Below are 15,525 nucleotides of genomic sequence, written 5' to 3' on the forward strand. Positions count from 1 at the left end.
CAACCTGCTCACTCCATTCTAGTGCTAACAATATGGCAAACATTTCAACTGCATATACACTCAACCAGTCAGGTGCTCTCTTGCTAATGTCCACTTGATAACTTGGTACAACAATTGCAGACCCTGTTGCACCTATTTCTGGATCCTTTGATCCATCCATAAAAATCTGTATGTCTTTATATTTACATTCCCTGTAACTATGATATTCACTGAGTATATCAGCTGTCTTATTACTGTGCTTAACCTTAAGCAATTCCAAATCTACAGAGGGATTTTCTAATACCCAGAAAGGTCTGACAGGCCACACCACACTTGGACAAAACTCTTTATCATATACACCCATATCTTTTGCTGTTTGCTCTCCTGTCCAGCCAAAACTTTCTTTTTGTGCCCTCTCCTTCTCCCAGCATGTATGCAACACCCTTTTTGTAGGATGGCTATCACCATGCCCCCTTAAATTAATCCACTAATTGGCCTCCAGCTGTTTACGCCACAGCCCCAATGGCATTTCATTTGCCTCAACTTGGAGTGCACACACTGGGGAAGTTCTAACCGCTCTCAAGCCCATCCTTAGAGCCCGAGCTTGCACGATATCCAGTTCTGCCAGCACAGATTTTGCTGCTGATCCGTATACAATACTTCCATAGTCTAATCTTGATCTTATTAATGCCACATAAATATACTCCAGTGTTGCAAAATCAGCACCCCATTCCAATCCAGCAAGACACCTCATGACATTTATCACATTTTTACATTTACTAACTACATATCTAACATGTTCTCTCCATGTTAATCTCAGGTCAAAGTGCACTCCCAAAACCCGAAAACTTTCAACTCTCTCCAGGTTACTTCCATACAGATTCAAATTAAGTCCCCTGAACTTTTTCCTTGTAAAGAACATGGCTTTTGTCTTCTCCACTGAAAATTTAACACCCCACTTTGTCCCCCACTCTTCAACTTGATTAATTCCATCTTGCATTTTCGTAACTATATGTTCAATATTTCTCCCTCTTTTCCACAAAGCCCCATCATCTGCAAACAATGACCTCCCCACTTCCGTTGGAATATTTACGAATATATCATTTATCAAAATGGGGAATAAAGTTGGACTCACTACAGTCCCCTGAGGCGTCCTGTTTTCTACAACATACTGGCTTGATAGATCTGATCCTATCTTCACCTCAATAGTTCTCCTGTTTAAAAAGCCCTTAACCCAATTGAACATTGCCCCCCCCCCAATTCCCATTTAAATGTAGTTTGATTAGGAGCCCCTCTTTCCATAACATATCATAAGCTTTCTCAACATTAAAAAAAACTGCAACCACTGTCTCTTTATTTACTTGAGCTTTTCTTATTTCCTCCTCTAGTCACAACACTGGATGCATCGTATTCCTTCCTTTCCTGAACCCGCTTTGATACATAGCCACCATACCTCTACTTTCCAAGAAGTACACTAACCTCTCATTTATCATACGTTCCATAAGTTTACATACATGTGACGTCAAGGCAATTGGCCTGTAGTTTTCTGGCCTGCTGGCATCTTTCCCAGGTTTCCTTATTGGAATAAGTATTGCCTCCTTCCAGCTCCCTGGTATTCTCCCTTCATCCCAGACTTTGTTATACAGAAATAGTGGTTTCTCCAGACTTCCTTCACTGAAGTGTTTTATCATACTGTAACATATTTCATCTTTACCTGGCACAGTCTTTCCTGTTTTATCTAGTGCCTTTCTTAATTCTTCCATGCTGAAAGGGACATCTTGCACACTGTCAAGGTTAGTTTTCCTACATAAAGCCTCCATATTTGCAGGTTTTGTTATCTCTCTACCTCTGCTTCCCTTCTCAGACAAATTATCGGAACTATGTACCATAACAAAAGTGTTTGCCAACAATTCTGCCTTTTCCTTATTTGTTACTGCAGTCACATTTCCATCACCCAGAACTGGGTACCTCCACTCTCTCCTGTCCCCTCCCATCCTTTTTATCATCTCCTGCACCTCTCCTACTTGAGTTGTGTTTCCGATTGAATCACAATACTTTCTCCAGTGCGTCCTTTTAGCATGTCTTATTGTCCTCCTTACTACTGCCTGAGCTTGTTTGTACTGAATCATATGTTGGAAGTTATGAGTTCTTTTAACCAGTTTAAATGCCTTATTTCTATTTCTCACTGCTTCCTTACAATTATCATCCCACCATGGTATTACTCTCTTTGTTCTTCCTTTACTTTTAGGAATGGATTCTAATGCAGCTGATATTATACCTTGTTTTAATATGCTGTCAAGTGTTTCTACGTCCATTCCATCACTGACCTGACTTAGATATCTATCATTTTTTTCCAGAAATTTCTCCCAATTGGCTTTCTCAAGGATCCATTTCCCACCTGTATTCTCTGTGACCAATGAAGCAGAAATATTTATGTTGCACCAGATTGGGTAATGATCACTCCCTACAGTTCCTTCTTGGTACACTAACCAATCACACACTGATGCAATGGAGTTTGATACTAATGTAAGATCAAGCACAGATTCTTTACCTGCATTAACATCAATTCTAGTACTACTGCCATCATTTAGGCACACTAAATACTTCTCATCTAGCAACTCCTCTATTACCTGACCATTGATGTCTGTTCTGTCACTCCACCATAATACATTATGTCCATTAAAATCACCACACCAAACAACGTTACTACTATTCTGCCCTTCTATCTCCTCAAGCTTGTTTAACTCTAGTCTTTTGCATGGATTATAATAATTCACAATCACCAACTCTTTCCTTTCAGCCCATACTTTTACTACCACATACTCTTGTTCACTGCCTACACCTAGTATTCTATGAGGAATACCTGGCTTTACATAAGTTGCACATCCTCCTCCTCCACCCTCTCTCCTGTCTCGTCTTACTGCCTCATAACCATATAAACCAAAATCTAAATTAGGTTTTAACCAGGTCTGGATACACACAACATCTGGCTTTTCTCTCCTACTGGCTATAAACTGCTTGAAATCTTGTCCATTAGCAATCAGGCTTCTTACGTTCCATTGAAGAAGTAGCATAATCAGTAATATCAACCCACACATACTGTCTCTTGACTTGACTGTACCCTGAGGTCATCGTTTACTTCTTCCCATTTTAATCCTATCATACCCAAATGGTGCTCTGCAGCTTTCACAGTAATCTGAATCCTTTCAGTTTTAGATTTGACCTCATACGTTGCGTTTACCACTCCTGCTATAAAGGTCACCAAGTTCTTCTTCTCTATCCATGCATTCTTCTTATCTTGCCTTTAGCTGCTGCTTGCTCTTTGCTACATCCTCCCTCATTCATTTTCTTCTGTCCTGCCAACTTAACTGCCTCAGCATATGAGACTTTTTCCTTCGCCCTGATCTGCTGCACCTCCACCTCTTTTTTCAACACTTCACATCCCCAGTACGCTACACTATGGTTACCTCCACAATTATAGCACTTTGGTCTCACTCCCTCTCCACATTTTCCGTATTCATGTTCCCCACCACACCTTGCACATCTTCTCTTTCCTTTGCACACATTGGCCACATGCCCAAACTCCTGGCAATTGAAACACCTCATAGGTTTTGGTATATATTCTCTTACATTGTATCTTAGAAATCCAAAATATAACTCCTTTGGAGGCACCTTATCCTCAAATTCTACCAGAACAGTTCAGTCTCCCTTTTCTCTGCTCCCCTTGTCATTCTTTTCACACTCTTCACTGAACCATTCCTCACCCTCAAATTCTCCACTAGCTCCTTCATATTAACACTAAGGGGAACCCCGGGTATCACCCCCTTGCAACCATTGACCCTTTGTGCTCCAATCTTACAATCCTGGACACTTTGACTTTCCCAACACTAGTCACCTTCATTGGCTTCTCCACCTGCTCTTCAGTTTTACATCCTATCAGCAGGTTTCCATCTCCTAGAATTTTCGCATGGTTCACTTCCCCTACTTGTCCTCTAATGATTTTTGGTAGCTTAAGTGGATCGATTTTCTTTACTCCCCCTTCCCCCTCAAATCTTATCACTACATTTAGCAATTTTACCCTCAGGCCCTTCTCCTCAACTTCTCTTCCCTCACTTTCCGATCCACCTACACTAGACCCACCTCCTTTCTTTCTCTTCCGACCCATCATCTTCCTGTTCTTAGCCCCTCTCCCCACCCACACTCCGTGCTATTGCTGTCACCATCAGTCTCCCTCCCTGCCATCCTATCAGAGTTTGCAAGTGACCGTGTACGAATATCGTTCCGGACCTATACAGGCCGTCGTTCAATATTCCCACAGAATGTCCCCCACAACACCCCACAGCCAGCAGCTAACTCATAACCCTGGCCCAGCAGTTGCAAAATCAGCCACAATCTCCAGCCAGCCAAAAGCCAAGTAGTGTAGTCGTTGGTGTTCCTGCCTCGTAGCTCCGTGGACCTCAGTTGGATCGTGACCTCCATCACTGCCCACGTGAAGTTTGCACATTCCCCGGTTTCCACCCGTGCATATTGTGGTCGCGTTTGCCCTTTTCAGGAGCCTGGAGGCCTGCCAGTGATTTAGTTGTTCTCCACAGCCTCCTAGCATTAGCAGGAGCTACGAGTGGCTCATTTCCTGCAGAGAAGGTGCTGCACCACCGGGGCCACACACAACACTCATGTCTTTGGTTGCATTCCAGCCGTACGATGGTGAGACCCTGTGGACTTGTAACGGCCAGGAACATCCCAGGTGAGCAGTTACCCCCGTTTACCACAGTTCCTTTCCACATAAGAGGACGTTTGTGCCATCGGGTCTGTGCTGTCTCACACAATCCCATCCATTTACGAACTTCCCCAGTACCAGAGATGGATTTGGGATTGGGAATGGGAATGGGTGGGGTCCATTGGGATTGTGAATGAGAAAGGGTGGGGTCTGTTGGGAATGTGCACAGTGGGAATTAATGGGAAAGAGAAGAGTCCATTGGGATTGTGTATAGTGGGAGTGAATGGGAAGGGGTGATCCATTAGGATTGTGTATAGTGGGAGTGAATGGGAAGGGGTGATCCATTGGGATTGTGTACAGTGGGAGTGAATGAGAAGGGGTAATCCATTGGGATTGTGTACAGTGGGAGTGAATGGGAAGGGGTAATCCATTGGGATTGTGTACAGTGGGAGTGAATGGGAAGGGGCAATCCATTGGGATTGTGTATGGTGGGAGTGAATGGGAAGAGGTGTGTCCATTGGGATTGTGTATAGTGGGAGTGAATGGGAAGAGGTGTGTCCATTGGGATTGTGTATAGTGGGAGTGAATGGGAAGAGGTGTGTCCATTGGGATTGTGTATAGTGGGAGTGAATGGGAAGGGATGATCCATTGGGATTCTGTATGGTGGGAGTGAATGGGAAGGGGTGGGATCCATTGGGATTGTGTATAGTGGGAGTGAATGGGAAGGGGTGATCCATTGGGATTGCGTATAGTGGGAGTGAATGGGAAGGGGTGATCCATTGGGATTGTGTATGGTGGGAGTGAATGGGAAGGGGTGATCCATTGGGATTGTGTATAGTTGGAGTGAATAAGAAGGGATGGGGTCTTTTGGGATTGCCACTGGTGGTTACTACACCCTACCCCTCACTTTGTTATTCCCTGCCCCCCGACCCAGTTCCTCTGAAGAAGATCTCGGTGCGAGTGGAGGTGAAGGGGTTTGTGGCTGATGTGTCTGCAGACCTGGAGTACAGGAATGAGGAGGCTTCTCCGCTGGAGGCCCTGTTCACATTCCCCGTGGACAGCGATTCTGCCGTCTACAACTTTCAAGCCACGGTGGACGGGAAGACCATCGTGGCCGAGATAAAGGAACGGGAACAGGTGGGAGTTGGGTGCGTGGGTGGGGAAGGTTACTGAGAGCTGTGGGCGGACAGGCTCCCGTAGGCAGATCAGAGGTTCGGGGTCTCTGAAGAGAGGGAGAGAGCTTCATGTTGTATCCTTGTCCTCTGAAATGTATCCAGGAATCTCCTGGATGACCCTGAGGTGCAGAGGTGGAGGAGTTTTTGATATGGCGATGAATGGAACATCTGCGGTTCTGCATTCCAGGAAGAGTCCTGGAGTGGGAATCCACTTTAGTGTCCCAGGACGGGAGGAGGAGAGGTTCCGGATTAGGGTGTGCAGAGGTGGCGATCTCGTTCAGGATGGAGGTGCAAGGACCCTGGGAGGGGGTGTCAGGGCGCTGGAGCAGGGATCTGATCGCAGATCCAGTACTGTGCACACAGTGATATTAATTGAGTAACAAACAAAGTCGGTGTCAAAGTTCAGGCTGAGATCAAAACATCCAGAGAAATCCAAAAACCAGAATCAGGAAACAGGCAGAGTCGATGTTCAGACGGACAGAGTTAGATACAAATGCTAGAAAAGCTCAGGAAAATTCACTGGCAGAGTCTGGACACAAACAGGTGAAAACACAGGACTGAAATACATTGAACAGTAAACAGAGAGGCAGATGATAGGTGGAGCACAATGAGACAGAAGTGGCAGCAAAACAGGTAATAATGAGAAACAGGTGAGAGACGGAGTACTCAGTAATACAGGGGCCGGAGTAGAGCAGGAGCGGGGACAGGAGCACATGGAGCATGAAAACAAACAAGAGCACATGGCAATACAAAACCACAGACTGACGGCTTGGGGGAAAAATGTTCAACTGGAAGTACTGACAGGGTGGAAGTACAATTCTCGAGGAGGCATCTTGGGAATTTGGGTTGGGAGCTGATTTCTCGGTGGGTCAAAGGGTGGGAGAGGGGTGGTAGGGAAGCTGAGGTGCCTGCCAATGGATGGGATGGGTCCAGGGTTGTGAGTGCAGCCGTCACTCCCATGGTTGGGTCTTATGTCCAGCGAGATGGGAGCAATGGGGTGGTCTGTCCCAAGGTAAGCCCTTTGGACCTGAATTGAGAAGTTTAATGGTGCCCCATACTTCATATGGGATCCTGGGATCTCAGATTCCAATTTGGGACACACATATTCTGGAACCTAAGACAGATCCCTGGGATCTGGGACACGAGATGGGACCAGACTCCGCATTGTGGGGTGGGGGAGAGAAAGAGGCAGCTTTGGCAGCCCTTTCCGCTTGATAAACAGCCTCCTCCTCTGCTCTCTGTCCCAAACCGCCCGCGCCCCTCTCCTCCAGGCTCGGGACGACTACGACGATGCCATCTCCTCTGGCCAGGAGGCCTTCCTGCTCGAGGAGGACAGCAGTAGCAGTGACATCTTCACCTGCAGGGTGGGCAACCTGCCCCCAGGCTGTGCGGCCACCGTCTCCTTCAGCCTAGCCCAGGAACTGCCCCTCGAGGCTGATGGTGCCGTCCGCTTCACCCTGCCCGCTGTCCTAAACCCCCGGTACTGCCCTGCAGGTAAGTTCCTGGTCCCAGAGAGAGGGTCACCCACCCATGCTGCCCTGCTGCAGGACAGGGTGAGACACAGGGTGAGGCTCCCTCCACACCATCCTGACACACACTCCCAGGGACAGGGTCAGACACAGGGTGAGGCTCCCTCCATACCGTCCCGTCACACACCCCCAGGGACAGGGTCAGACACAGGGTGAGGCTCCCTCCACACCGTCCCGTCACCCACTCCCAGGGACAGGGTCAGACACAGGATGAGGCTCCCTCCACACTGTCCCGTCACACACTCCCAGGGACAGGGTCAGACACAGGGTGAGGCTCCCTCCACACCGTCCCATATCACACACTCCCGGGGACAGGGTCAGACACAGGGTGAGGCTCCCTCCACACTGTCCGTCACACACTCCCAGGGACAGGGTCAGATACAGGGTGAGGCTCCCTCCACACCGTCCCGTCACCCACTCCCAGGGACAGGGTCAGAAACAAGGTGAGGCCCCCTCCACACCGTCCCGTCACACACTCCCAGGGACAGGGTCAGACACAGGGTGAGACTCCATCCACACCGCCCTGTCACACACTCCCAGGGACAGGGTCAGACACAGGGTGAGGCTCCCTCCACACCGTCCCGTCACACACTCCCAGGGACAGGGTCAGACACAGGGTGAGACTCCATCCACACTGCCCTGTCACACACTCCCAGGGACAGGGTCAGACACAGGGTGAGGCTCCCTCCACACCGTCCCGTCACACATCCCAGGGACAGGGTGCGGCTCCCTCCACACCAACCCATCACACACACCCAGGGATAGGGTCAGACACAGGGTGAGGCTGCCTCCACACCGTCCCGTCACACATCCCCAGGGACAGGGTCAGACACAGGGTGAGGCTCCCTCCACACCGTCCCGTCACACATCTCAGGGACAGGGTGAGGCTCCCTCCACACCAGCCCATCACACACACCCAGGGATAGGGTCAGACACAGGGTGAGGCTGCCTCCACACCGTCCCGTCACACATCCCCAGGGACAGGGTCAGACACAGGGTGAGGCTCCCTCCACACCGTCCCGTCACACATCCCCAGGGACAGGGTCAGAATCCCCCATGCTGTGCACATGAATCTAACCAAACCACCTCTAATTCCCCCAGGTACCCAGGGTCCCCATATACCCCAGGCCAGTGCCCCTGTGGACAAGCCACTCTACACTTTGGAGCTGGAGGCTCATTTCCACAGCCCACACGGGATCTCCCGGATCCAATCCAATTGCCAAGTGACACCCGTGGAATTCCTCAATCCTGACAAGACGTCAGCCAAGGTAAGGAAGGCTGTTTCACACCAATATCCATCAGTGGGACGGTGGTCTTGTGGAGGGCAAGTGTCCCTCAGTCCCTCTCCAGGGGGGGATATCTGTACACTGACCAGTGTCCCTCGGTCCCTCTCCCCCAGGGGTATATCTGTACACTGACGGGTGTCCCTCAGTCCCTCTCCCTCTCCCTCAGGGGGATATCTGTACATTGACCGGTGTCCCTCAGTCCCTCTCCCTCAGGGGGATATCTGTACACTGACCGGTGTCCCTCAGTCCATCTCCCTCGGGGGGATATCTGTACACTGACTGGTGTCCCTCAGTCCCTCTCCCCCAGGGGGATATCTGTACACTGACTGGTGTCCCTCAGTCCCTCTCCCTCAGGGGGTATCTGTACACTGACCAGTGTCCCTTGGTCCCTCTCCCTCGGGGTGATATCTGTACACTGACCAGTGTCCCTCAGTCCCTCTCCCTCGGGGTGATATCTGTACACCGACCGGTGTCCCTCAGTCCCTCTCCCTCAGGGGGATACCTGTACATGGACCGGTGTCCCTCAGTCCCTCTCCCTCAGGGGGATATCTGTACACTGACCGGTGTCCCTCAGTCCCTCTCCCCCAGGGGGATATCGATACACTGACCGGTGTCCCTCAGTCCCTCTCCCTCGGGGGGATATCTGTACACTGATCGGTGTCCCTCAGTCCCTCTCCCCCAGGGGGATATCTGTACACTGACCAGTGTCCCTCAGTCCCTCCCCCTCGGGGTGATATCTGTACATCGACCGGTGTCCCTCAGTCCCTCTCCCTTGGGGGGGATATCTGTACACTGACCGGTGTCCCTCAGACCCCCTCCCTCAGGGGTATATCTGTACACTGACCAGTGTCCCTCAGTCCCTCTCCCTCAGGGGGAATACCTGGTGTCCCTCTTTCCTCCTCTTGTGTCCTGCGTTGTGACCCTGTGCTGTGACCCTCATTTCCAGCTCTCCCTGGTGAAGGGTCAGGGCTTCGACAGAGACCTTGAGCTCTTGATGTTCTCCGAGAAGATCGATGAACCGAGCGCCATCCTCGAGGCAGGACTGGGTTCTGCTGCTCCAGGTGGGGGCTCATCTGAGAGGGCGAATGTGTCCCATTCTTGTGGGGAGGGGGTGTTGGATGAGGGTAATATGGGGGTGAGAGGGGAGTGGGAACGTGTGGGATGGGGTTGGAAGGCCGGGAGGGAAGTGAGAGGAGGGCAGGAGTGTGGTGGGATGGAGATTAGGATAGGGGAGGAGGTTTGGGAAGTTGGTCAGATGCGGGTGTAGGGGCGGTGGGATATGCTGGGGTGGAGGGTGATATTATGTGAGTTTGGTCAGGTGTGGTGTGGGATGGTGCTCTGGGGTGAGGAGGGATTGGGATGGGGTGTGAGATGCAGGGTGGTGATGGGATGGTGTTCTGATGGGGTGAGGAGGGATTGGGATAGGGTGTGAGATGCAGGGTGGGGATAGGAAGGTGCTCCGATGGGGTGAGGAGGGATTGGGATGGGGTGTGAGATGCAGGGTGGTGATGGGGTGGTGCTCTGATGGGGTGAGGAGGGATTGGGATGGGGTGTGAGATGCAGGGCGGGGATGGGATGGTGCTCTGATGGGGTGATGAGGTATTGGGATGGGGTGTGAGATGCAGGGTGGGGATGGGATGGTGCTGTGATGGGATTAGGAGGGATTGGGATGGGGTGTGTGATGCAGGGTGGTAATGGGATGGTGTTCTGATGGGGTGAGGAGGGATTGGGATAGGGTGTGAGATGCAGGGTGGGGATGGGAAGGTGCTCTGATGGGGTGAGGAGGGATTGGGATGGGGTGTGAGATGCAGGGTGGTGATGGGATGGTGCTCTGATGTGGTTAGGAGGGATTGGGATGGGGGTGTAAGATGCAGGGTGGTGATGGGATGGTGCTCTAGGGTGAGGATGGATTGGGATGGGGTGTGAGATGCAGGGTTGTGATGGGATGGTGCTCTGATGGGGTGAGGAGGGATTGGGATGGGGTGTGAGATGCAGGGTGGGGATGGGATGGTGCTCTGATGGTGTGAGGAGGGATTGGGATGGGGTGTGAGATGCAGGGTGGGGATGGGATGGTGCTCTGCTGGGGTGAGGAGAGATTGGGATGGGGTGTGAGATGCAGAGTGGGGATGGGATGGTGCTCTGATGGGATTAGGAGGGATTAGGATGGGGTGTGTGATGCAGGGTGGTGATGGGATGGTGCTCTGATGGGGTGAGGAGGGATTGGGATGGGGTGTGAGATGCAGGGTGGTGATGGGATGGTGTTCTGATGGGGTGAGGAGGGATTGGGATAGGGTGTGAGATGCAGGGTGGGGATAGGAAGGTGCTCCTATGGGGTGAGGAGGGATTGGGATGGGGTGTGAGATGCAGGGTGGTGATGGGGTGGTGCTCTGATGGGGTGAGGAGGGATTGGGATGGGGTGTGAGATGCAGGGTGGGGATGGGATGGTGCTGTGATGGGATTAGGAGGGATTGGGATGGGGTGTGTGATGCAGGGTGGTAATGGGATGGTGTTCTGATGGGGTGAGGAGGGATTGGGATAGGGTGTGAGATGCAGGGTGGGGATGGGAAGGTGCTCTGATGGGGTGAGGAGGGATTGGGATGGGGTGTGAGATGCAGGGTGGTGATGGGATGGTGCTCTGATGGGGTGAGGAGGGATTGGGATGGGGTGCGAGATGCAGGGCGGGGATGCGATGGTGCTCTGATGGGGTGATGAGGGATTGGGATGGGGTGTGAGATGCAGGGTGGGGATGGGATGGTGCTGTGATGGGATTAGGAGGGATTGGGATGGGGTGTGTGATGCAGGATGGGGATGGGAAGGTGTTCTGATGGGGTGAGGAAGGATTGGGATGGGGTGTGAGATGCAGGGTGGGGATGGGATGGTGCTCTGATGGGGTGAGGAGGGATTGGGAAGGGGTGTGAGATGCAGGGTGGTGATGGGATGGTGCTCTGATGGGGTAAGGAGGGATTGGGATGGGGTGTGAGATGCAGGGTGGTGATGGGATGGTGTTCTGATGGGGTGAGGAAGGATTGGGATCGGGTGTGAGATGCAGGGTGGGGATGGGAAGGTGCTCTGATGGGGTGAGGAGGGATTGGGATGGGGTGTGAGATGCAGGGTGGTGATGGGATGGTGCTCTGATCGGGTGAGGAAGATTGGGATGGGGTGCGAGATGCAGGGCGGGGATGCGATGGTGCTCTGATGGGGTGATGAGGGATTGGGATGGGGTGTGAGAAGTAGGGTGGTGATGGGATGATGCTCTGATGGGGTTAGGAGGTATTGGGATGGGGTGTGAGATGCAGGGTGGGGATGGGATGGTGCTGTGATGGGATTAGGAGGGATTGGGATGGGGTGTGAGATGCAGGATGGGGATGGGAAGGTGTTCTGATGGGGTGAGGAGGGATTGGGATGGGGTGTGAGATGCAGGGTGGGGATGGGATGGTGCTCTGATGGGGTGAGGAGGGATTGGGATGGGGTGTGAGATGCAGGGTGGAGATGGGATGGTGCTCTGATGGGGTGAGGAGGGATTGGGATGGGGTGTGAGATGCAGGGTGGTGATGGGATGGTGTTCTGATGGGGTGAGGAGGGATTGGGATGGGGTGTGAGATGCAAGGTGGTGATGGGAAGGTGCTCTGATGGGGTGAGGCGGGATTGGGATGGGGTGTAAGATGCAGGGTTGTGATGGGATGGTGCTCTGATGGGGTGATGAGGGATTGGGATGGAGTGCGAGATGCAGGGTGGGGATGGGATGGTGCTGTGATGGGATTAGGAGGGATTGGGATGGGGTGTGAGATGCAGGGTGGGGATGGGATGGTGCTCTGATGGGGTGAGGAGGGATTGGGATGGGGTGTGAGATGCAGGGTGGGGATGGGATGGTGCTCTGAGGTGGTGAGGAGGGATTGGGATGCGGTGTGAGATGCAGGGTGGGGATTGGATGGTGCTCTGATGGGGTGAGGAGGGATTGGGATGGGGTGTGAGATGCAGGGTGGGGATGGGATGGTGCTGTGATGGGATTAGGAGGGATTGGGATGGGGTGTGTGATGCAGGGTGTTAATGAGATGGTGTTCTGATGGGGTGAGGAGGGATTGGGATAGGGTGTGAGATGCAGGGTGGGGATGGGATGGTGCTCTGATGGGGTGAGGAGGGATTGGGATGGGGTGTGTGATGCAGGATGGGGATGGGAAGGTGTTCTGATGGGGTGAGGAAGGATTGGGATGGGGTGTGAGATGCAGGGTGGCGATGGGATGGTGCTCTGATGGGGTGAGCAGGGATTGGGCAGGGGTGTGAGATGCAGGGTGGTGATGGGATGGTGCTCTGATGGGGTGAGGAGGGATTGGGATGGGGTGTGAGATGCAGGGTGGTGATGGGATGGTGTTCTGATGGGGTGAGGAAGGATTGGGATGGGGTGTGAGATGCAGGGTGGGGATGGGAAGGTGCTCTGATGGGGTGAGGAGGGATTGGGATGGGGTGTGAGATGCAGGGTGGTGATGGGATGGTTCTCTGATAGGGTGAGGAGGGATTGGGATGGGGTGCGAGATGCAGGGCGGGGATGGGATGGTGCTCTGATGGGGTGATGAGGGATTGGGATGGGGTGTGAGGAGTAGGGTGGTGATGGGATGATGCTCTGATGGGGTTAGGAGGTATTGGGATGGGGTGTGAGATGCAGGGTGGGGATGGGATGGTGCTGTGATGGGATTAGGAGGGATTGGAATGGAGTGTGAGATGCAGGGTGGGGATGGGATGGTGCTCTGATGGGGTGAGTGGGGATTGGGATGGGGTGTGAGATGCAGCGTGGGTGATGGGATGGTGCTCTGATGGGGTGAGGAGGGATTGGGATGGGGTGTGAGATGCAGGGTGGTGATGGGATGGTGCTCTGATGGGGTCAAGAGGGATTGGGATGGGTTGTGAGATGCAGCGTGGTGATGGGATGGTGCTCTGATGGGGTGAGGAGGGATTGGGATGGAGTGTGAGATGCAGGGTGGGGATGGGAGGTGGGCCGGATGGCTCAACCCGGAAACGGGGGGATGGGGGTGTCCTGATCTCCTAGATCTCCAGCGTGGAATGGGTCATTTGCGAAGTGTTCTCGCCCCCTGACAGGCTTCTCTTTCCCTGACACAGGGACCCTGATGGCTGACTCCACTGTCATGGTGAATCTCTTCCCCCGATTTCCTGAGGATTCCCAGGGCGTGCCGTCAGGCGAGTTCATTTTCCTCATGGATCAGTCAGGCAGTATGGGAACGTCGATGTCCCACGGAAACGCCAGGTCCCGGATCCAGTGTGCCAAGGTAAATCCGGCCCGGGATGCTGAGGGAGCCGGAATGCCGCAATCAGTATCGCGAGCCGATGTGAATCAGTAACGCGGGTTTGTTTCGATTTTCCGGCCGGGATGTGGAGTTGTGGGAATGCCCACGAGAGTCTTCAGGTCTCACAAGTTCTGTTCCCCTCCACAGGACACACTGCTCCTGCTCCTCAAGAGCCTTCCCATGGGATGCTTCTTCAACATTTACGGATTTGGGAGCCACTTCACCTCGTTCTTCCTGTAAGTGGGCATTTTCATCCCGGGGCCGGGAACTTGTGGGCCAGAATTCCTGGGTAGAACCTGACCCAACCTTTTCCCATTTTGATTCCTTCATGCCCCTCCTCCCCCCGCCACATTTGTGACCCCCCCCACACACCACCCACCTTCGCCAACAACACCCCACCCCGTGCCCCGCCACCACTCCCTGTATAAAATGTGAGCAAGGAAGATCGGTAAAAATGAAACCACAAATAATCTTCATAACGTTGAGTAGTTATTTGTATCTTCTGTCTGGTTAGTGATTTGCTCAGAGTAGCCCAGCACCGTAGGTCACTGGGTCAGCAGTTACTAGCACATTAACCACAGTGCTTGTTGTCTTCATCGGCTACCACTAGCTTAGTTTCAGTGGCTGGTGTGTATCCGCTTTCCTTTACCCTCTTCTTTCACTGCTGAGTCAGTCATTATAATATGAAGACACGCAGTCCCCTTTTATTGTCATTTAGTAATTCATGCGTTAAGAAATGATACATTATTTCCTCCAGTGTGATATCACAAAATACATGACAAACCAAGACTGAAAAAACTGACAAAACCACATAATGATACATATAATTACAACAGTGCACGATACCATAACTTGATGAAGAAGTCCGTGAGCACAGTAAAGTTCAAAGTTTCTCAAATGTCCCACGTCCCACGCAGACGGGAGAAGGCAGAAAAGCTCTCCCTGCCGTGCCGACCACAATCCAACTCTGAATCATCCGAAAACTTCCAGCTCTGATCAGCTCTCCGACACCGAGTACTGAGCGCCATCTCTGTCCGAACGATTCGACCTCTTTCTTGGTCGCCAAATGCAGGCAAGGCCGGGGATTTTGAGGCCGACCCTCCAAAAGATTCCCAACCACACAGTAATGACAGCAGCGATAGGGGTTTCAGAAATTTCTCCAGATGTTTCTCTGTGCTTTCACGTCCATGCTCCATCAAATCAGAATTGTCCACGGCCCCTATTTAACGGATATGATATCATTTCAACGGAGAGCTGTGCACGCGTGGCGCACTGCCATCTTCTCCTCCCACCTAAAAATTCAAGGTTACAAAGTACATCTGTTATCAAAATATGTATGCATGAAACAACCCGTGAGATTTGTCTTTCCACAGTCATGAAAGAAAGAAAACTATGGAACCTGTTCAAAATAAAATATCAAACCACACCCTCCCATGCCCATGCATAATTAAACTAAATCGCGCAAGCTGCAGAAAAGATGAGCTAAAAACAGAGAGTATAAAACACAAAATCAATAGAGTCCAGGCATCATAACGTGATCTG

General features: G+C 51.9%; 1 protein-coding gene across 3 annotated transcripts in view; it reads left to right on the plus strand.

Annotated features, from left to right (window-relative positions):
* LOC134353292 (von Willebrand factor A domain-containing protein 5A-like) overlaps nucleotides 1-15,525 on the plus strand; it is a 122,296-nt gene that overhangs the window by 7,089 nt on the left and 99,682 nt on the right. For all 3 annotated transcript variants that reach the window (XM_063061325.1, XM_063061326.1, XM_063061327.1), the window contains exons 2-8: nucleotides 4,674-4,723; nucleotides 5,631-5,833; nucleotides 7,143-7,365; nucleotides 8,502-8,668; nucleotides 9,633-9,747; nucleotides 13,799-13,965; nucleotides 14,131-14,219. In XM_063061325.1, coding sequence (XP_062917395.1) covers nucleotides 4,681-4,723; nucleotides 5,631-5,833; nucleotides 7,143-7,365; nucleotides 8,502-8,668; nucleotides 9,633-9,747; nucleotides 13,799-13,965; nucleotides 14,131-14,219 — 1,007 coding nt within the window. In that variant the 5' untranslated portion in view covers nucleotides 4,674-4,680. The remainder of the gene's footprint in view (nucleotides 1-4,673; nucleotides 4,724-5,630; nucleotides 5,834-7,142; nucleotides 7,366-8,501; nucleotides 8,669-9,632; nucleotides 9,748-13,798; nucleotides 13,966-14,130; nucleotides 14,220-15,525) is intronic.

Source organism: Mobula hypostoma, chromosome 10 (genome assembly GCF_963921235.1).
Source record: "Mobula hypostoma chromosome 10, sMobHyp1.1, whole genome shotgun sequence".
NCBI classification, from domain to species: domain Eukaryota; kingdom Metazoa; phylum Chordata; class Chondrichthyes; order Myliobatiformes; family Myliobatidae; genus Mobula; species Mobula hypostoma.